This window comes from Etheostoma cragini, chromosome 16 (assembly GCF_013103735.1).
Source record: "Etheostoma cragini isolate CJK2018 chromosome 16, CSU_Ecrag_1.0, whole genome shotgun sequence".
Taxonomy (NCBI): Eukaryota; Metazoa; Chordata; class Actinopteri; order Perciformes; family Percidae; genus Etheostoma; species Etheostoma cragini.
The window spans coordinates 1749716-1771024 of NC_048422.1; the positions used below are offsets into that span (position 1 = coordinate 1749716).

At 41.9% G+C, this 21309-nt stretch overlaps 2 protein-coding genes and 1 long non-coding RNA gene across 3 annotated transcripts; 1 reads left to right on the forward strand and 2 right to left on the reverse strand.

The window, feature by feature from the left end:
• Nucleotides 1–214: 214 nt before the first annotated feature.
• On the reverse strand, nucleotides 215–3392 carry LOC117959696 (dentin matrix acidic phosphoprotein 1-like). The gene is made up of 5 exons (XM_034896974.1): nucleotides 2682–3392; nucleotides 1225–2126; nucleotides 949–1113; nucleotides 377–501; nucleotides 215–329 (listed from the first exon to the last, which is right to left on the reverse strand). The coding sequence occupies exons 1-5, from the start codon at nucleotides 3304–3306 to the stop codon at nucleotides 215–217; spliced, it is 1932 nt and encodes a 643-aa protein (XP_034752865.1). The 5' UTR covers nucleotides 3307–3392.
• Nucleotides 3393–4975: 1583 nt separating this feature from the next.
• LOC117958972 lies at nucleotides 4976–6322 on the forward strand. The gene is made up of 2 exons (XR_004659837.1): nucleotides 4976–5299; nucleotides 5919–6322. It is a non-coding gene; the product is annotated as an uncharacterized LOC117958972 (long non-coding RNA).
• A 3913-nt stretch (nucleotides 6323–10235) lies between these two features.
• pum3 (pumilio RNA-binding family member 3) lies at nucleotides 10236–21275 on the reverse strand. Its single transcript, XM_034895757.1, has 18 exons — nucleotides 21086–21275; nucleotides 19599–19666; nucleotides 19308–19523; nucleotides 18383–18566; nucleotides 17896–17971; nucleotides 16753–16846; nucleotides 15776–15842; nucleotides 15510–15684; nucleotides 14707–14810; nucleotides 14014–14092; nucleotides 13696–13794; nucleotides 13033–13086; nucleotides 12682–12762; nucleotides 12380–12522; nucleotides 11715–11937; nucleotides 11499–11586; nucleotides 10894–10984; nucleotides 10236–10579 (listed from the first exon to the last, which is right to left on the reverse strand). Exons 1-18 carry the CDS (start codon nucleotides 21097–21099, stop codon nucleotides 10450–10452), a joined length of 1986 nt encoding a protein of 661 aa, XP_034751648.1. The 5' UTR covers nucleotides 21100–21275; the 3' UTR covers nucleotides 10236–10449.
• Nucleotides 21276–21309: the final 34 nt, after the last annotated feature.

Below are 21309 nucleotides of genomic sequence, written 5' to 3' on the forward strand. Positions count from 1 at the left end.
CATCGTCCCAGAAGAACCCCTTTACTCAAAGAGCGGCACATCACAGCCAGAATGAGGTTTGCCAGTGAACATTTGAAAGGTAAAGATGAGTTTTGGAAGTCTTGCGCTTGGGTGTGATGAGACTAAACTGGAACTGGTTGGGCACACGGATGTTGCTTATGTTTGGCGAAGAAAGGGAGAGGCCTTGAACCCTAAGAACAGGGTTCCCACAGCCTCAGGCACAGGGAGCCTTGTTCGGGTGCACGGCGTCATGGAAAAGGCAGATCATGTTGAAAATTTGAGGGATAATGTGCAGAAGTCCGTAGTCTATCCTAAGGTCGTCGCTGCGTCTTCCAACAAGACAATGACCCAGAGCATACTTAGAAATTGGTCCAACCGTTCCTGAAGGATCCCAAAACCAAGGTCCTGGAGTGGCCCGCACAGAGCCCAGACCTCAATCCTATTGAGAATCTGTGGCGGGTGCTCAAAGTCGATGCTCGGAAACCACGCAATTTGGACCAGCTGGAACAATTTGCAATAGAAGAATGGGCCAAAAATCCCTCAGGAGACCTGAGCCAACCTAGTACAGAACTACTCTAAGAGCTTGTTGTCAGTTGTGGCTCAGAAAGGGTACACTATTAAAATAATATTAGCCCCCAGACCATTATTACAATATATTAATGACCTGGGGGCTAATAATTTTGGATCTTGAGAAATCAAGAGATTAGTATAATTACATAAGGGGGGCTAATCATATTGTAATTGAATTAAAACATCTAGGGTGTTATCAGGGGGTTTGGAGGATATTTGAGGGTGGTCGCTAATGTTTTAATATTTTCTGATTGCTCTCCTTTTCTCTTAAACGCTATATAAATTAAGTCTACGCCTGTCTGGCGTCGGCCTTTCTGGGTTTTCGCATAACTCTGAGATATTCTCCATCTTTAAAACCTTTTCTTCCAGCCTCTTTACCTTCAGTCTTTGCATCCTCACTTCCCTCTCCACCTTAAACTCTTGTCTGCGTTTGTACACAACCAGCTCCGTCCTCCGCTCGAGCAGTCGTTCTTTTTCTGCCATTGTCTTCGAATTAAGCTCCTCCGCGACGGTTGACTGGATTTCTCTAGCAACGCGGTCTATCTTGCGGTTGAGCCACCAGATGTAAATCCTTGAACGCAGACCAAAGGTTTTCCTCTCCTCCTCCGCGTTCTTCTTCTTCATCTTCTCACACCTCTCTCTTTCTCTTTTTACTCTTTCTGCTTCCTCATTTTGTCTTGCATCCCCGAAGTTCTCTCTTGCACTCAGATGGATGGATAAAAAGCTATTAGCCGACTCGTCTTCTTCGTAAGATGAAGACAAAGAGCTCTCACTCCTCCATGCCTGAAGCCGCATTGGAGCAAAAGGCTCGACTTCATCAGAAGAAGGAGGGCTGCCACCACTTTGTCCATCCTGACTCAAGGTGGTAGAAAGGTTGATCTCGATGAAGGACGCAGGACTTTGTTGTTGCTGCCTCCTTGAGGAAGAAGGCTCCTCTTCTTCAGAAGAGGAAGACGAAGAGCTCTCACTCCTCCATGCCTGAAGCCGCATTGGAGCAAAAGGCTCGACTTCATCAGAAGAAGTAGGGCTGCCACCACTTTGTCCATCCTGACTCAAGGTGGTAGAAAGGTTGATCTCGATGAAGGACGCAGGACTTTGTTGTTGCTGCCTCCTTGAGGAAGAAGGCATCTCTTCTTCAGAAGAGGAAGACGAAGAGCTCTCACCACTTTCCCTGTGTTCCTTCACGGTGGTAGAAGGGTTGGTGCCGACGCAGAACAAAGAGCTCACGTCCTTTTGTTTTTGCTGCCTGGTGGTAGACGCCTCGTCTTCTTCAGAAGAGGAAGGAGGGCTCTCGGCCCTTTCTTCTTGCTGCCGGCTCGTGGTGGAAGGCTGCTCGTCTTCTTCAGAGGAAGACAAAGAGCTCTCACCACTTTCCCTGTGTTCCTTCACGGTGGTAGAAGGGTTGGTGCCGACGCAGAACAAAGAGCTCACGTCCTTTTGTTTTTGCTGCCTGGTGGTAGACGCCTCGTCTTCTTCAGAAGAGGAAGGAGGGCTCTCGGCCCTTTCTTCTTGCTGCCGCCTTGCAGTAGAAGGCTCCTCTTCTTCAGAAGAGGAAGGGATCTCAGCCCTTTTCTCTTGCTGCCTGCTCGTGGTGGAAGGCTGGTTGTCTTCTTTAGAGGAAGACCAAAGGCTCTCACCCCTTTGTATATGTTCCTTTATGGTGGTAGAAGGGTTGGTAACAACACAGAACAAGGAGTACGCATCCTTTCTTTGTTGCTGCCTCGCGGTAAATGGCTGGTCATCTTTAGACGATGAAGACAAAGGTCTCATCATTCCACGCCTGGGAGTAGAAGGCTCGTCTTCTTCAGAAGATGAAGACGAAGAGCTCTCACTCCTCCATGCCTGAAGCTGCATTGGAGCAAAAGGCTCGACTTCTTCAGAAGAGGAAGAAGGCTCGTCTTCATCAGAAGAAGAAGGGCTCTCAGCCCTTTTTTCTTGCTCCCTCCTCGTGGTGGAAGGCTGGTGGTCTTCAGAAGATGAAGACAAAGACCTCTCACTCCTCCATGCTTGTTTCCGCATTGGAGTAAAAGACTTGACTTCATCAGAAGAGAAAAATCTCACAGCCCTTAGTAGTTGGTGCCTGGTGGTAGAGGCCTTGTTTTCTGCACAAGACAAAGGGCCCTCACCCCTTTGCTGGTGCTCCTTCAAGGTGGTAGAAGGGTTGGTGCCAACGAAGAACAAAGAGCTCACGTCCTTTCGTTCTTGCTGCCTGGTGGTAGAGGGCTGGTTCTCTGCACAAGAAAAAGGGCCCTCGCCCCGTTGCCGGTGCTCCTTCATGGTGGCAGAAGGGTTGGTACCAACGAAGAACAAAGAGCTCACGTCCTTTCGTTCTCGCTGCCTGGTGGTAGAGGGCTGGTTCTCTGCACAAGACAAAGGGCCCTCGCCCCGTTGCCGGTGCTCCTTCGCGGTGGCAGAAGGGTTGGTACCAACGAAGAACAAAGAGCTCACGTCCTTTCGTTCTCGCTGCCTGGTGGTAGAGGGCTGGTTCTTTGCACAAGACAAAGGGCCCTCGCCCCGTTGCCTGTGCCCCTTCATGGTGGCAGAAGGGTTGGTGCCTCCACTGGACAAAGGGCCCTCACCCCTTTGTCCGTGCTCCCTCAAGATGGTGGGAGGGTTGAGGTCTTCAGGAGACAAAGGTCTCTCACACCTTTGTTCGGACTTCTTCGGAGAAGAGTACCTACCTCCTGAAGGCCGAGGTCTCGCAAATGATTTCGGTCCTGAATTGGATCTAAGCATTTTCTCAATGAAAATCTTGTTCGTATACTGACGTATTGAACCTGCAAGTACAAACACACAAACACACACGGCAATTACTTCACTGATAATCACATTATTGTTTCAAGTTATTTCACTTAACTAAACCGTCTAACTGAACTCAAATAAACTGAGAAACATGGATCTGGTCACACATCATTATTGCACTGTACTTGATAACAAAAATGCAAAAGGTCACTTATAATCATAAGACTACAGTATAATGTACTTTAAAAGAAATCAGTCAAGTCTTAATGAATTATAGACACAAACAGTGGTAGTCATAAGTTTATGAAACAACGCTAAAGTTGACTAAATAGAGTAATAAAAAAACATCTTTTGGAAATTGATCTTGATGTCTTAATTAAAAAAAAGAACAGAAAATCAAACCTTTAAGGACATTAATTTTCTTTGAATGTATAATGTATAGTAAATAAATGTTGTTCCTTAAAATACAGGGGGCATAAGTAAATACACACTTATGTTAATTTCCCATTGAGGCAGGTAGACATTGTGGATGTGATGATGGGGGGTCATTTTAATTCCAAAGGCCAAGGGAACTTTATCAGGATGCATAGTATCCTGATCCATAAAATAACTGGCCTTTAATAATAAAAATGTGCCTGCCTCTATGGGAATTTAACATAGGGGGGTGTATACTTATACCCCTGTATTTTAATCAACAACATTAATTCATTCACAATACATTATTCATTCACCAAGAAAATGGGTGCCCTTAAAGGTTGGAATTTAATATTAAATTTCCAAAAGATAATTCTTTATTCCACTTTTTAGTCAACATTTAGCATGGCTAACGTATGAGCACCACTGTATACAGCAAACAATATATCCATTAACGTACACTAGCTGCTACTGGTAGGCTACAGTGACGGACTGGGATCAAAAAACATTGCTTTCTTTGTTTTCTCTCTCTTTTTCTCGTTTTCTCGCCCCCTCCCTCCCCCTCTTGGTGGTGGTCGGCTAGAATGAATACTATTAATGGATTCGGCGCTCATAAAACATCTCGAAACTACCATAGACTTCTATTGGACACGGGTACATGGACTGTAAACATTACCATGGCAACAGCAACTTACTGGACCAATCAAAGACGTCGTTGTTACGCTTAGAAATGTGGGTATTGCATTTATAGGTGATATTTTTTTGAAAAAAAACAACACAAATTATTGTCATTATTTCATTATTAATATATATATATTAGTTCCGAATGGCCAGACCGTCTCTGGGCTAATGTAACTAGTAATGCAAATACTAAAATCACTACATTAAAAGCAGTGTTTTCTGCGACTAGCTCAAAACACGACAAGACATTTATCTTTAAAGTTTTAGCTCAACAACCCACAGATCATTTTTAAAACCTGACGTATTTATGTGTTATATTATAATATGTTTGAGAAATAATCTTTAAGTCACATGTGATGTGAATCACACACATCATAATAATAATTAAAATTGTTTAGCTAGCTAGTGCAGGAGACCAAGTGCATTTGCATCTCCGGATCACAGCACATCTGATAGTTGGAATATAGGGAATTGCTTACAAAAGTTTGTATTTATTCGACAGATTAAAGTAAATGTACTTGTTCCCCACACAATGAGGCTCTACTATACAGAAAAAAGTTGAGTAAAACAAGTAGTTTTAGCTCAGCTGTAAAGTGCGACTTACCTCTGCAAAAGATTTTGTAGAAGGAAGTCTGTTTCACCGTAGCTTAGACAACCACGGTCCGTTGTTATGTTATGGATTTTAAATAAAAACATATCAGTCTACGTCCCCGTCGTGTTACGTCTAGTTACGCATTACGTGTTCTAAATGGACTTCCATTTGACAACCAATTAGAAACGTAGGATTCGCCGATCGCAGACAACCAATCACACCCCGACATTCAAAGCTGGACCTGCCGCTGAGGTCAACCGAGGTGTCCGGTGACCGTAGCCCAACGCTACAGTGATTCCGGTAAGTCTGAATGAAATATATTTTTTATAACTCTCACTGCTTATGTTTTTACTAAGCCTGAACTAATGTAACGCTATTCTTTATTACACTCACTGTTTAAGTACTGCCCAGTTGATTTTTTGTTGGTTTGGGAAAGCTTGCTAGCTAATGGTATCAACTCAAGCTAACTATAGCTAAGTTAACTAGCTAGCTAGCTAGCTCGTAGACTTATTGACAGGTTAGCTTAACGTTAAAGTTACCGCTGAGTCATTATAAATAGTACGTTAAATTGCATAACTTATGGTTGAAAAATCATGTTGAAAAAAGTTATTGTTGCTGTAACAAAGCAGTAACTTTTTTACATATTACTAACATCATTCATGTTTTTGCTGGTGCCATAACAGCACGTGCCCTCTCATGAATGCATTGAATAAGATAAAATTGATCATATTGATCACTTTTGGGACAAAGGATTTTTAACTAATTATGAGATATGGCATACAAAGTTTGCCAGAGGGAAATGGGCTGAAAAGTGGATCAAATGTGTTCTACACTAACATGCATTGTCATATTAGAAACTGAATATAGAATCATTTAAATAATGTTAAAACACTAATGTTGTGCTGTTACTGTGTCTAAGTGCATTTCAGTATCTACAAGTGAAGATGGCCACCCCAGTAATCCGCATCGTCAACCCAGAGGCCCCTGCCCAACGTCAGCAGGCCCTACTGATGGCGACTAAAGAGGCCAGCGCTATGGTGAGAAAAAGCTGGTCTTCCCTAAACCTCCACAGGAGCTGCTCTTCCAGGAGAGCGCCCTGACACATGCAGAGAAGCTCCTTCCAGTAGAGGGCATCCCTGCACCGCCGCATCAGCTGTGCCTGAAACAGCTGGTAGTACCTTTTGGCCGGTATGACACAGCACCCTTCCACTGGGTTGTTGCAAATGATGTGGGATACATGAAGTAGGAAGCTCATTATATTCAATCCCATTGTTGGCGGTGCATTTCTTTTGATTGCATGTTTAAAATATACATCTGTTTACCCAAAACTACGGATTAAGTCATAGGTATGGTATAAGTACTGTATTAAGCCACACAAAACTATTGATTTTACTTTACTTTACTACCATTTTTCACATACTTGTCACATAAATAGCATTTTTTAATGGAAGCAAACCAGATTTGTCAATATTAAGTTATTGAATCACATGTATGACATGTGCCTGCTGAAAACTGAAGATATATCTTAAAATATTACGTAGGAACTACTTTTTCTTTTAAATACAAACTGAGTTCCAGCATGCCAGAAAACAGACCACATCACCACTCTATCGTTCCATTAGTTGCACAGTGTGGTTCAGATGTGTTTACAGGGAGGGAACCATGGGAAATCTCTCATTTCTGCAATGTGCACACACTACAAACAAGTGACCACAACATCAATTAATTACACACATACCTGTGTGTGTGTGTGTGTGTGTGTGCGCGGCGTGATTTGAAATTGTGTTGTCTGTTATTTATCCATATAGATAGATAACAGACAATACAATTTCAAATTTCTCCATAAAAAACTTGTATCCAGATAGATAGGTCACACAGGGGCGAATAGCTGTCAAAGCATTTGATTTACTACCTGATGGACCCTTCTGCTACTCCTTCAACCTACTTTTGAAAACATTTAAAGACCAGCTCCACTAGACCAAGATCCGGGTGCAGCAACAAGTCCCAGGAGCAGCATTCATAGAAGCCTTTCTTTTGCATTTCAAGATAGACGTCGAGGACATAGAGATAAAGTAAGTCTTGCTAATATGTCCAAGAGTCGAGACAGGAGCCTCCGGCATTTTTCAGTTGGAGAAATTTACATATTTATTGAAGGAAGTATGAATTACAGTGGCTTGAATAAGTTCACACACCCCTGCTAAAGTTGAATAAAAAAACATCTTTTGGAAATTGATCTTAAGGCCTTTATTAGGAAAAATCCAACCTTTAAGGGCACCCATTATCTTTGTGAATGAATAATGTATTGTAAATAAATTAATGTTCTTCTTTAAAATATACATATGATCTTGTGAAAGGTTCCTCATGCCTATCTCTATGTATGGTGAAGGGTATGTAATGATTGGGGGGGTATTTTAATTCCAAAGGCCAAGGGAACTATATCAGGATGCATAGTACCCTGATCCATGAAATAACTGGCCTTTAATAATAAAAATGTTCCTGCCTCTATGGGAATTTAACACATAGGGGGGTGTATACTTATGCCCTCTGTATTTTAAGGAAGAATATTTATTTACGATACACTATTCATTCACAAAGAAATCTGGTGTCTAAAAGGTTGGATTTTTGAAAAAAAAATCAATCATGACTCAGAGCCTGATAATTGAAATAAACTTTAGTCCTCCATGGTATCTAAGGAGTGAAGCCATTACTAAGATGCATACATAGGGTGTTAAAACATCTCCATAGTCCACATAGCTACTGCCATACGGATCTAAGTACGGAGACTGGATCGGTAGCTGGTAGATACCACTTCACCTCCTGAGCACTGCCAGGTGCCCTTGAGCATGACACCATACCCCCCCCCCCCCCCCCCCCCCCCCCCCCCCCCCCCCCCCCCCCCCCCCCCCCCCCTTCCACAACTGCTCAAGGCGCTGGTCCAGCTGGCAGCCCACTCCCTCTGACATCTCTCCATTTGTGCGTGAATAGGTGTCGGCATGTGTGTGTATTTCAGGCCTGTGTGTAGTGATTACTAACAGAGTGTGAAGTGTAATTTCCCCACTGGGGATCAATAAACAATAAAAATTATAAAACTAGAAAATTCCACAGACATTTTAACAGTGTGCCTACGACTTGGTGCACATCCTATTAGCAATAAAACTTAATAAAAAGTAATAAAAGTGTTATCCCTTCAGCGATAGAACTTTTTAAAACCTATTTAAGACTTTTCAGTTTACCAGAAACAGCTAGGAAGTAGCAAGCGCTAAACCAACCAGAGTCCATTTAAAAGAAAATAGTACCTTTAGCTTCAAATGTGAATCTGTACAGTATGTGTTTATTTCAACCAACACTAGAGTTGTCATGGTGGGAAAAGCGTCTTTTCATAGTTGTATTTGGTGTCTGTTTGGTGTCTAAATGAAGTGTGCTTTTTGATGCTAAAATGACTATTCACATGGGTTGTAGTTGGTTTAGCGAGCCTTAGCAAAAAGATGAAAATGTAACTTTTTTTACAGCACAAACTAATCGATCAATCAACTATGAAAGTAATCGTTAGCTGTAGCCCTAATGTTGGCCAAAACGCTATCTTATACGCTCTTTAATCTACACACTGTAGTTCTATGCTAAAGCTGTATGTGCCATCATCGTCACCGACCTCTACTCTTCCTTCATCCACTAGTCCATCCGTCCATCAGTCTCTAAAGCTCACGAGTAATCCAGGTTTCAGGAGCTAAACGCCATGAAGACCTGACATCTGGACGATGGTATTTCACTGGTTTATCTTCCGCATGCGTTTCTCTATAATAATAATACACCTATGTCTCTGTATCTTGTCATAAGTGTGTGTGTGTCTCTCTCTGTGTGTGTTTGTGTTACCAGGGCCAAATGGAATCAGTGGATGCATAATTATGGAGATTTTAAACAAATAAATAACCCACACCCTAAGGGGGTTTTCTACTAAATTCCCCATATATTTTTTTTTTAATTGAAAACTGTAAAAAAAAACAACAATCTAACAATGTTAGATAAACGACGTTACTTCCTGGTTAAAAGGTTACCGACGGCAAAAGCCGTGTCTGTATGCTAAATTTAAAGCAAGGTGATTAGCTTAGCATTAAGATAGCCTTTATTACAGAATAAACAAAGATAAAGCAAGGTCATTTGGGAGCTGTGTGTGTGTGTGTGTGTGTGTGTGTGTGTGTGTGTGTGTGTGTGTGTGTGTGTGTGTGTGTGTGTGTGTGTGTGTGTGTGTGTGTGTGTGTGTGTGTGTGTGTGTGTGTGTGTGTGTGTGTGTGTGTGTGTGTGTGTGTGTGTGTGTGTGTGTGTGGTTTCTATCTTCCCATTTAAAGCTTCTTTTTTGGCATTTTGCTCCTTTGTTTCTACAGGACAGCTGAGACATGAAAGGGAAGAGAGGGGGAACAACTTGCAGCAAAGGGTCGCATGGCGGAGTTGAACCCGCAGCTTCTGCGTCAGTTGGGCGTCCGCTTTACCAACTGAGCTCCCCTGGCGCCCTCTGTCTTCTCATTTAAATTAATTGTCAGACACTCCGTGCATTGACTAATGAAAAATATTAAACCGTGCATTTAATGGTAATAGCGGCAGCCCTGGACGTTTAATGTTTGCTGGGCTAGAAAAATGTTTTAATTACTCCCTTCTGGTTTAAAGTACAAGCTCATACAATTAAGTATTTCCAATAATCTAATATCTTTAATATGCAGATACAGTTATCACAAGGTGAAAAAATCTTAGGCATAAAATCTGAAACAGAGGATGGCACAAACATTCAGGACTACTGGACGTCTAGGGACTGAGCTGCTCCTGGTTCACTCAAACTACCACAAGAAAGCCTTTAGGTTGTATGTTGCAATATCTGTCTGTCTAGTACTGAGCCACAGGGACACTGTTCCTGTAAAATAGATGTTACTGTTAATAATAATTGAATAATCCAACAGAAGCATGTCATATTAACAAGTCGGCTGCTCTGATTTCTCTTCTCTCCCCTCTAATCAAAATACTATTTTATAATTCATTTTTTAGCGAGTGTTTTTTTCCATTTGGTGTGGAGTGGATGTCACGTCTTGCACGTGTTTCACTTTAAAAGTCTTCAACGGCTCTAAGGGCGTGGTTCTTCTTTTATTGAGTTTCCTTGACAGCATCTTGACAGTGATAGAAACATTTGATGCTACATGTTGTATGTTTACATTATGCGTATTGTTGCTGCCTGCACACAAGTGGCATCGCCTCGGCTTCCAAACACCTTTATTTCATTATTCAGTTACAGTTCTCAACATTTCCACCTAAATTCACGTCCGTTGTTTCCATCAGTGACTGCCATGACGACGGGGCTCCAGGTTGAATCCACTTTGTCGTGTAGGCGTTTTCTGGGCAAAAAGCCCGCCGCTGCACAGGAAGTGACGCGTTTAACATCACCAGTCTGTCTGTTTGAAATTGTCTGTCTACTTGTTCAGATTCTCCAGCAGGATTTCCGCTCCTTTGTTGTTGCTGATCCTGCGGAGCTCTGATCTGATTGACTCCAGCGCCGCCTTCACCTCGGCTGCCACAGACTTGTCACAGCTGTTCAGGAGGCTGCATGGGAAGATTCCACAAAGGTTAGATTTGGAACGATAATATTTAAAATATTCCCTTGTAACCTTTAAACAAAAGCGCAGCTCAAATCACGTCATGGCTAAGACGTTTGATCTGGTTGTTGGAGGGTCAGTTCACCCACATATTGGGGTCATGTTGTGCAGAACGCGACTCCGCACAATTGTGTTCCATTTTAAGTTCCTCCAGGATGTTATTGACTTTTTTTTTAGATTGTTGAGGCCGAAAATGTCTGAATTTTTTTGTTGTTGTGAGAAATCTCAGACGCAGATGTGTGTGTGTGTGTGCATACTTACTTGCAGAGCACCATGGCTCCTCTGTTGACTTTGGCCCAGCTCTTCAGTTTGTCTGTTCCCACGGTGTCCACCAGGATTCTGCTGAACCGCTCTGAGGGGGCCAGGGAGAAGGAAGATGAGAGAGAGAGAGAGAGAGAGAGAGAGACAGACAGGGGAACAGAAGAAAATACTTAAGTTATTAATATTTGAACCCGAGAAAGTTATGGTTCTTTTTTCTTAAAAACTCAACAGATTTCAATACAACTTTGGGGAAGGCTGGGCCATGGGTGCAGTTTGCGCCCTCCTGTGGCCGTCATGTTGCACTCACATAATCACACCTGTATGCTCTATTTTTACCATGAAGTACATGGTGCTATTTTTTGTGTGTGTCTTCAGTGCACCAGAAACAAATGGACTTCAAATCTCTCTAAATTCCTTTTCCTAGCATGCTGTAATATAGTATTAACCCTAAACGGATGGGATTATTTTAGAAAATTATCCTCTGTTATTTAAAGTTGATGCAACCTGAAATGAATGGATGGCCAGTAGAGCGCTTTACGTAGCAGATTATCTCTTCTCGCCCAGCAGTTTAACGCACGTACGTGTGTGTGTGTTTTATTGTTTACCTTCCTTGCCGGCCTCTGCCAGTGTCATGTCCTGCTCTATGAGCCATTTCAGCACCAGGTGTCCTGCTGGATGCTCCGCCATGTGAAGCTGCAGCACAAGGGAAAAGTCACAGTGAAGAAGAGCAGAGTATCTGTTTGTGAGGAAACCCGCTTCTTCTGCTAACATTCTACTAAAGCATGATTTATCACACACACACACACACACACCCACACTACCTCTCCATTGGTCCCTCCTGGCACCAACTCCTGGTTGGCCAGCTGAGCCACGGCCGTCATGGCGGGCCGCAGGTCCCCACAGGCCGATGCCAGGATGTCACTAACTGTAACGCAGGACGCCTTGTCCATCACCATGGCGGCAGCATTGTCACGGAGATGGTCCAGCAGTGGGGGGGAGACAACCTCCAGCAGCTCCTTCCTCCGTAGTGCCATGTCCTTTTTACTGATGAGGGGAACACAGCACTGATGTCACTGGGGTTCATTACGGCCTTAAATGCTTTCTCATAATTTACATCACTCACTACCAATCCATTCAACAGATTTCCTTCATCAGGCAGCTTTTTGTTAAAAAATAGCACGTTAGAAGTGTGTTTCTTTCTATGACATGTCCTGCTGTTGAAAAGCTGATTTGGTAGCACTTGCTAACTTAATGAGTGAATGAGGCGCTGCAGCATAGGGAGACCTCCACTGTCAGGAAAGGTGACATCATGACTAAAAAGTCATTGGGAAAATTTTGAAATAAAAATGCACTCTAATGAAACAGTTGTAACTTTTTGGAATGATTATTTATATATTTTTACACAAGTTGTTCGTTACCCCTTCATATTTTACAGTAACAGATCAAGTCTACCCACGGCCGGTACAGCCCCCCCCACGGCTGATACCTGTGTGTGTTTCCGTCTCCTTGCTCCAGCACCTTGATGATCTCGGGCAATAGGTGAGCAGGGTCTCTGGGGCTCAGCAGGTACAGCAACACCTTCTTACCGTACTTATTGCCGATGACCTCATCCAGAGAAGACAAGATCTCCTGCACAGGTGGGAAACAGGTGAGATGAGATTTTTAAACACGAACCACATCCTCTCTACGTATCCTAACTGTTAATCACAACCTGGCAGCTTCGTAAACTATTGTTAACGTCATATTCAGTCTCGAAGCATCATTAACACCACATGGCAGCAGACTCACTGAGAGCACGGCCTGTTTGACCAGCTTGGTGTCGTCCACACAGTCGAACATGGCCAGAAGAACCAAGTGACCAAACTCCCCCTGTAGATAAACAACAGCCGGTCAGTATCAGCTGACGCATCAACAACACGAGTTTAGAAGTGAATTTAAGAGATCTTAAACCACAAGTTCAGGTTATCAGGTCTGGACTGATGATTGAGATTAGATATTTCTACATGTGTTCTCCGCTGGTCTGAACACCGTCAAACATTGAACCTCAGTTCAGACCTTTCCTCCTGGTAAAGAAATCCCTGGTTAAAACCAATGAGCTCGTTTCTAGAATGAAAGAGTGGAGCAGCGACGAGAACTCACCGTGGCAAACTTCACCATGTAGGTCTTCATGGTTTTGATTATGACCTTTCTGTCCTGAAAGATGAAAAAAAAAAAGCCTTTTATTTCCTGCCAATCTCCTAAATCTTAAAGCTAGATGGTTTCTCATAATATTCTGAACATAGTCTCACAATTTGATTAATATCTGTAAATGACCCACATAGAGTATGTTCACTGAATCAATAACATCAGAAAATATATTTAGGGCACGCACTTAGTGAAAACATTTCATGTTACACAGATGATGTATGTAGTAGAATTCTTTATACAGTCTATATGGCACCCCCCCAATGTTAGCGGATCGGACATGGGTCCAAAATAAAAAAATCAAATTTCATGTCAAATAGGTCATTTAAGGTAGTTCTTATTAGGTTGATGTCTGTTCAAGTTTTCACTTTTCTGATAAGTTTGGTTTTTATGAGTAATTTGTTTAAAAAAAAACAGTTGTGACCGACTCACAATTGGTCAGGCGGGTTTATGGGCGGGACTTCAGTACCCGATCGCTACTGCGTTATTTTATAATTTTGATATTGGAATGTCTTTGTTTATTTTATATTGCCTGCCGTTTTCTGACAATAGGTTTTTGTTCATTGCCGTTGATGTAGTCCTGTACTCTGTTTGAAAGATTGGACATTAATAACTCACCTTGGCCGTCCCGTGCCACAGACAGTGCATTGCCACTCGAGCTCCGTCGTGTGTGTGAGCCATGTAGACAACCGCCTCCCTGATGGACTCAATCATCTCCTGCTCACGTCACAACAAATACAAAGGGTTAATGCAGTTGGCACTAAATACACTTTTTAATCGGTCTTTCATTTTGAACTTATTTTGTGCTCCTATGAAAGTGAAATTTTCTTCGCAGCTCGAATGCCAGCGGGGAGTTCTTTTCAGAAGCATGTATAGGGAAATGTGCTGCTTTTCAAATATTTCCAACACTGTGTGAGATGTCGAAGAGTTGCTTACCGTTCTCGGTTTGTCCGGCGCAAACAGGAAGAAGTCCAGGAAGACTTTGTGGACCAGAGAGTGTTTGATCACTTGCTCTCTGAAACAGAACACAGGTTGCAGTTACAAGGATTCAACAAATAAAATGCAATCAAAGTACGTGAAATAAATAAATTAGATACCATATTAATTCAAATTACATGAGGAAAAGGGGAAGTAAATGAAATAAAATTACATATATACTTCATATTCATTACCTTTAATTCATCCAAAAAATAAATAACTAAACTCTGCATTGAAGAGAAGAAAACTGAAGATAATTTTGAAAAATGTTTCCAGCAGCTAAATGTTGCCTTACTCTTGTCCTCTGCTGAGGGAATTTAGTCTTCTCCTCGGTGCTCATTTGCTTGCTATTAACATGCCATTTGTTTTATTCTCTACTGCTATTATGCTATAATTTCAATCAAATATTGACAAAGATATTTGATTTAAAATGACATGAACCAATCTTGAAGCAGTTTGTCCTTCTGCTACATAAATGAGCAAAGATTCACCATTGACTCTGGTTACTCTGAAACTACAGCTGACAAAAATAGATTGTGTAAAACTATTTCCCTGCACAGATCAGCGTTTTACTTTTAGCTTTCGCTCATGCTTATATTTCATTTCCCTTCAGTTCTCATTGTGATCACTGATGGAGTTTTCTGGTCTTACTTCTGGGCCATGGGGGTGAGAATCTGCTTCATCTCGTCGATGATGTTTTTCAGCTTGTCCGGGTTCGCCTCTGCAACTTTCTCGATGGTGTTACACACCGTGGACTGGACACACAGGCAGAGACACGTTAACAGCCAATCAGTCAGTCACAGGTACTCCACAAACATAACCACAGCTAATCCAACATGGATGCCAATATTATGAATTTCCCAAACTATCTGTATTTATATGTATTTTTGGTAATATTCATTCATCAGAATCATTTATGACAAATGCATGATTCTGATGAATGAATATTTAAAAAATAAAATAAAAATGGACAGTGAACCATGTTATGAGTGATGGCGTTGCATAGTCTGTCCACCAGAGGACGCTCTACAACGTCCCTGTTGGCAACACTGATAGTGTTTTTGTTCAAAGGACTTTAAGTTTCATCTTAAGTTTTTCTTTTTATACATTTAATTTATCAGAACTTTAATATATTTTGATGTTCCTCTGTTAACAAATTATTACAATATATTTAGTGAGAACTCATAAATAAGTATAAAAAACTAATCTTAGGGAAATCTGTTGATGTTTTTTTACGCGTTTCTAGATTTAAATTTTTTTTTTTTATATCTCAACCAATATATCAGATTTTAAAATGACTAAATATGCGTATTTGTATTGGCTTTAAAAACCCTTTAAAACGGTCGGGCTCTACCACTGATACTGTCAACATTATCACATACCATGGAATATAATAGTATCTGGAAGCAGCCCAATGCTATGGCACGCAGGTGTGTGTGTGTGTGTGTGTGTACCTTGCAGACAGTGAAGGTGTTTCCATACAGCCCCTCAGTAAGCATGAGTCTCTGTGCGAGCACAGCTTTGTCGTTGTATGCGTACTCGATGATGGACGAGGCGGCGGCGTGGCGAAGCAGCGGCCGCACGTGGCCTTTAAATGTTTGCATCACCGCTGCCACCAGCTCCTTATTCCTGCCATAAATAATGAAATAACATCCATATATTGTATAGTCTGATTTAAATATCGACGTATGCAGGAAGAAGACAATCTGAGCCTACTCACCCGTAGAACAGCAGTTTTTTCACCACGTGTTTGCCGTACTGCGACTTACACAGATCAATGATGTCATCTGCGGGAGACAGCAGAGCAACAATAGTTGATGCTTGTTAATTAGCTGCTTGATTCGCTTGCTTGTGTCATGTGGATGCGTTGACAGTTTCGTTGTCATTACTTTGAATTCCTCATGGGGGAGACAAGAACTACGCACTATAGCTTTAATAGTGGTCCTGACTGCTGGTTCCTCTGATAAATAGTTAAATAGTGGTTCACAGCATACCATAGACCTGAGAGCCGCGGGACTGCAGGCAATCTCGCTGTAGCGGGCAACTCTTTGAACTTTGATAGAAGGTAGTGCTAGCCTGTCCTGGAGGGGGCTAAATAAATTGGTAATGGAAAACTGGTCCTCCATAGTTTTGGAAATATATCAGAATAATCTTTATAAGGTATGAGGACACATACGAGGAATTTTACTTTGGATCGTATTGCTTACACATACAAAACAAACAATATACACACACTATAAACGGAAACAATATAGACAGGTTGACGTAATATTGCAATGAAGAGTGCAAAGTATGTAAATTATGATGGTTATTATTTTATATATTGAGTATAGTGCTGGAATATCCTTACATGCAGTTGCAGATTTGTATATCATAGAAGACTGGACTATTGGCATTGGCCTTCTAGTACTGTATGAAAATCCTGCCCCCTTTCCTCGAAATATACCAGATACTGGACTGTATATGGATAGATAACTTTAAAAACCCATTAGATTGCCTGCAGTGTGTACAGCTAACAATTAAGATTTCCTTTTTAGGATACTGGATTTTTTCTATGTACCCATAATCCCGGTTTGTTTTTCGAACCACACAGCCACGTTCAGTGGTCTTCTGGTGTGAAGACATGGGAATCACACACACACGTAGACAGTAACAATACATAAAGCAGCAAATGAAAGACGAAACAGGTCTGCTCACCTTTGAGCTCCTTGAACACTTCCTGTCTCTGCTCGTGGCTGCCGAACTGGATGAAACACTGCAGCACACGCACCGAGTCGTGAGCAAACGCCATCTGGAGGAAGGAGAGCAGTCCAAAACGACAGTCCACAAGATTTCATGACTTTAAGCCAAAGCACAAGATAGATATGTGTTCATCTCACTCTATCGCCTCAGTACAACATCACAACAATGTCAGATTCGGAACATTCAGACATCTTTGTAATGGCGTCTCTGTGTCTTTAAATCTCAGCGATTACCTTATACTGATAATAATACTGATAGAACTGATGGGACAAACCTCTGGTATGTTTGCAGATTTTTAAAAATAAATCCCAACAGGTTGAATGGCAGATGATTTTCAAAAAATGCATCCATAGAAGATCTGGAGACAATCATGTCCCACACTGGTTTTATTTAGTACACACCCCTTTCAGATGGAGAGAGCGGGTGTCGTGTTTAGATTTTAAGCAGAAGGAATTACATATAGGCTATTTGTGTTATGCGATGATTAAAGTAATGATAATTGAAATGGAGTCTGGTGGTTTGGTGATGGTGATTTTGCCCATAAATTAATACATTCAACATTCAAAAACTTGCTGAATGATATAGGTCGTCTTCCTGAGCTGTGTGTTGCCAATACGCACATTTGAATTGTTTCAATATTTTTTATTTGCCAGGGTAGCATCTGAAATAATGATAGGCTAAAGCAACCCCAGATTATGGAAAGCTCAAGTGTAATTATGGTCAGATCTTGGGCCTGATTGGAGTTATATTGGTAAGCGTTGTGATTTACGCATTTACAGAGTTTGCTTTTTTTTGCCAACTTTTCTTCCTGTTTTAGCGGCGACTGTATTGCGTTTTGCCTGTAAAACCATGTCTGCGTTTTTCACATTTATGTAGAATTATAGTTTGCTCTTCCCGGGTTGATTGAACTACTAGTTAACAACCGCCGTGACACAGCTTATGCAGGGCTGCAGTTGTCAGGTTAGGTGAAGCTGGATAACTGAAATACATCCAGGGCACGTTGATCCTGAGTCGTGGTCCAGGCCTCTGATGTGCTTTGTCAAACAAACAAAATAACAAATCTGCAGCAAATTGATCAAAAGGTGGATTGAGACTCACCTGTTTCATCTTCCCGCGAATCAGATCGTGAAGCTCCTTCATCAGTTTCTGCTTCAGGTCGTTTTCGCATTTCTTCCTGTTGACACACACACACACACACACCTGTCAGTGAGCAGGCAGCGACATTCACGTTACATCTACCAGGAATGTGGGCGTTGCATGTGTTTGATTGGTCAATGCAATGTGTTGCTGGATGTCTTTTTGTTAATTCAATTGTATTTATAGTGTCAAACCATAACAGCTGTTATTATAGTTGTAATATTATTATGTACACCCCTTGTTTAAGTAATGATGCAACATAATTTAGCTATCAGGGCCCGGTGTCATCTCTACATCATCCATCTATCTACACGATTCAAGTGGATGCCATTTCCCCCATCAAAATGGGCGATTTTCGCCAAAAAACAACTAGTTTGCAGGTATGTCACATTGAAAATCAGTCAAATCCCAGGTCTCTGTGTGTGTGTGTGTGTGTGTGTGTGTGTACCTCCTAAGGTCTCCCCACACACGTTTGCACTGACAGATGATCTGGAACATGTCCTTCCTCTCCGCCTCCTGTCTGCTGCTCTTCAGATCCTTCTTCCTCTGCTGCCTGTTCTTCTTCAGCTCCTCCTCAGTCAGCTCCGTCTTTGGCTTGAACTCCCCTTTCTTCATTTTCTTAGCCTCCGGACCTGATCGCACGCACAAACAAACATACACACACAAGGTTTTGACACTTCAATGGCTTATTATCAGGAAAAGATACTGTTACTTGCAACTAGAACTAACTTGCCGTGTTGTACGGCTGTACAACATGAGGAAAATATGCGATAACTATTACTTGCGATAAATAAACAGATATTAAAGTGCACTCAGTTCGGCATTTGCTGCAAATTTCTTGGGGAATTTAAAACAAAAGGAAATCATTTCCAACATTCTATTATTGAACAAATCAACCCTCAAATCGAATATAAAAAGACACCACAAAAAAAAGAAAGTTACGTCTTTTGCGATAAGTCGAAGCTTTTCGCAATAGATTTATATGTTTATGTTATGTATAAGTTGAAATTGTGATGCTGATTAAATACCTAACGTGTTGTATCGTTTTGGAGGGCTTTTCTTGGGGCCTTTATTTGACAGGGCAGCTAAAGGCAGGAAAGGGGAGAGAGAGGGAACCACATGCAGCAAAGGGCAGCGGGTCGGACTCCAACCCCGGCGCACGCTCAACCAGGCGAGCTACTAGGGCGCCCCTGAACAGTTTATTGACGTGCATCATGTAGCACTTAATGAGGGCCGATTGTGAATCCAAGACAAGAACAGACACAAGAAAGGGAAGGTGAGTAAGAACTAACTGGTCAAAATATTCCAAGTAAAAGACTAAACTTTTGACAGCTTCTGGGTTGGCAAAAATCCACTTGCGTGTGTTTTCTCACCTCCACCCTCTTCTTCTGTATGTTTCCCTTTAAATGGCATTTTCCTCTTCTGCGGGCCGCCCCCGTCTTTGGAGAAAGCAAACTTTTGTCCCCGCTTGCCGCCATCTCCGCCCTTCTCCGGTCTGCCCTTCCTCTCTGCGTTGTTGTACGATTTGAAGGGCTTCTTACCACCTGGCTTACCGCCTGGTTTTCCACCAAGTTTGGTCCCTATGGAATCTGGACAGAGCGAGACAATTAAACCTGGTTGAAAGTAATGGTGTACATAGCTGGTTAAGGTGAACTGCCTCTTACCTTTTCCTTTCTGTGTAAACTTCTTTCCACTTTTAGGGGAAAAGTTTTTGGGGGATTTAGCCTCCATTCTTTAACAGCAGAGAAAGAAACATACAAGTAATCAGAAATCTGCGCTCCAAAAGATAGTACCAAAGCGTTGCCTATTGCTAAAACGTTGTATATTTTTTGCAAGTTTGACAGTGCGCGGTAGTTTTCTATGCAACATCCAAAAGTCCCACATATTTCCAGGCCTATTCATTTGTTTTAAGTGTGATTTGCACAAAGCTTGCAGGAAATTTTTATTTAACCAGTATACTGGGAGTTAGATTGATGTAAACAGGGATGTTCACAACAGGTGCATGCAGAAGAGCAATACTAAATGTATGAATAGTCTTAGCTTAGTCTATATCCACAATGTTCCACTTCCAGGATTGCTCTCAAAATTCTGCCGGATGTCACTCTTTTTCGGATGTCCGTTGCCTTCCTCTATCTTTGTGTCGGTATTCTAAACTCTAGTGGATACATGAGGACTATGGTTACCTGGTCCTCAGATCTCTGCAGGGTAAATCCAGACAGCTAGCTAGACTATCTGTCCAATCTGTGTTTTAGTTGTATGACTAAAACAGCCTTTGTACTAAACGCTTCACCAAAACAAGTTCCTTTCTGGGGATATTTTGCAGAGGCACCGTTGCTCTGTCCGGCGGTTAGAATTACCAAGCAGGATTGTGATTGGTTAAAAGAAATGCCAATAAACCAATCCGGAATGCTGTGTGGACTAGCCAGTGGAAGGTCTGGCAGTGCGAGACCAGGTTGGGCTTACAAAGTCTGATCACATAGGCCAGGTGTGTAAGGTCTGATGTTTCAGACATTAACGACCTGGGCACACAAAGTCAGACACAAATATGTAAGTGGAGATTCTACACTTCCAAAATCACAAAAACAGCAGTGAGTCAAAAGTAAATCTGTCATCACGTAACGCTAGCTAGCTACATATACTAACTTTCTAAGTAACTAACATTTTCCACATATGTTTTTTAAATTAATTCAGAGGGGAATATTCCGTTAAATGTATGATTTACCAGATTTTAAACGGAAATAATACTTACGATTTTACATAAGAGGCAGTAGGAAAAGTGTCGGACTAACTCAACAAACGAGAAAATACCTGTTAGCTCACTAGCATCACCCAGAAATAAATAAGCTAACGTTAACACCCTTGAACTATGAAGAAACTGTGTTTTACGACTAACTAGCACATCGTGCTGGTACTACGTTACTTAATTTTACATTTTAATGATGCACATTTACTTCAAACTGCCTAGTTTTAGATTGTGTTGTCGCTACTTTCGCTTAGATAACGTTAAAGGGTTTGGGTACCTCTGCCGAAGCTAACCAAGCTAACGTTAATAGCTCTACTATCGATGACACCACGCGCTTCTGTAGTTTATCCGTGCCGTTATAACGCCGACAATAACAAGGTATAAAACATTTCTTCTGGTGTAACTTACATTTCAGATACCATGGGTGAATTAGGAGAACGTCAGACTCACACGCTCGTCCCATGCGTTCTGTAACCGACACAGTTTACGGCACAAAACGTCCAATCAAACTGAACCTTCGCCGCCGTAAAACGTAGGCGAAAAAAGGGTTAAGAACTACATTAACTAGCAGCAGGCTAGCTGCAGCTGACTTTCCTTGTTGCTTGGCAACGCCACCCAACTACAACCAAACG

Coding starts and splice junctions, on each gene's coding strand:
- LOC117959696 (XM_034896974.1), bottom strand. CDS start 3,306: ATGCTTAGATCCAATTCAGGACCGAAATCATTTGCGAGACCTCGGCCT. Junction 1,114..1,224: donor AAAATGAGGAAGCAGAAAGA/GTAAAAAGAGAA, acceptor CTCAACCGCAAG/ATAGACCGCGTTGCTAGAGA. Junction 330..376: donor TTTGGGATCCTTCAGGAACG/GTTGGACCAATT, acceptor TCTTGTTGGAAG/ACGCAGCGACGACCTTAGGA.
- pum3 (XM_034895757.1), bottom strand. Junction 16,847..17,895: donor TTCGCGGGAAGATGAAACAG/GTGAGTCTCAAT, acceptor TCCTTCCTCCAG/ATGGCGTTTGCTCACGACTC. Junction 10,580..10,893: donor GGAGCCATGGTGCTCTGCAA/GTAAGTATGCAC, acceptor CTTCCCATGCAG/CCTCCTGAACAGCTGTGACA.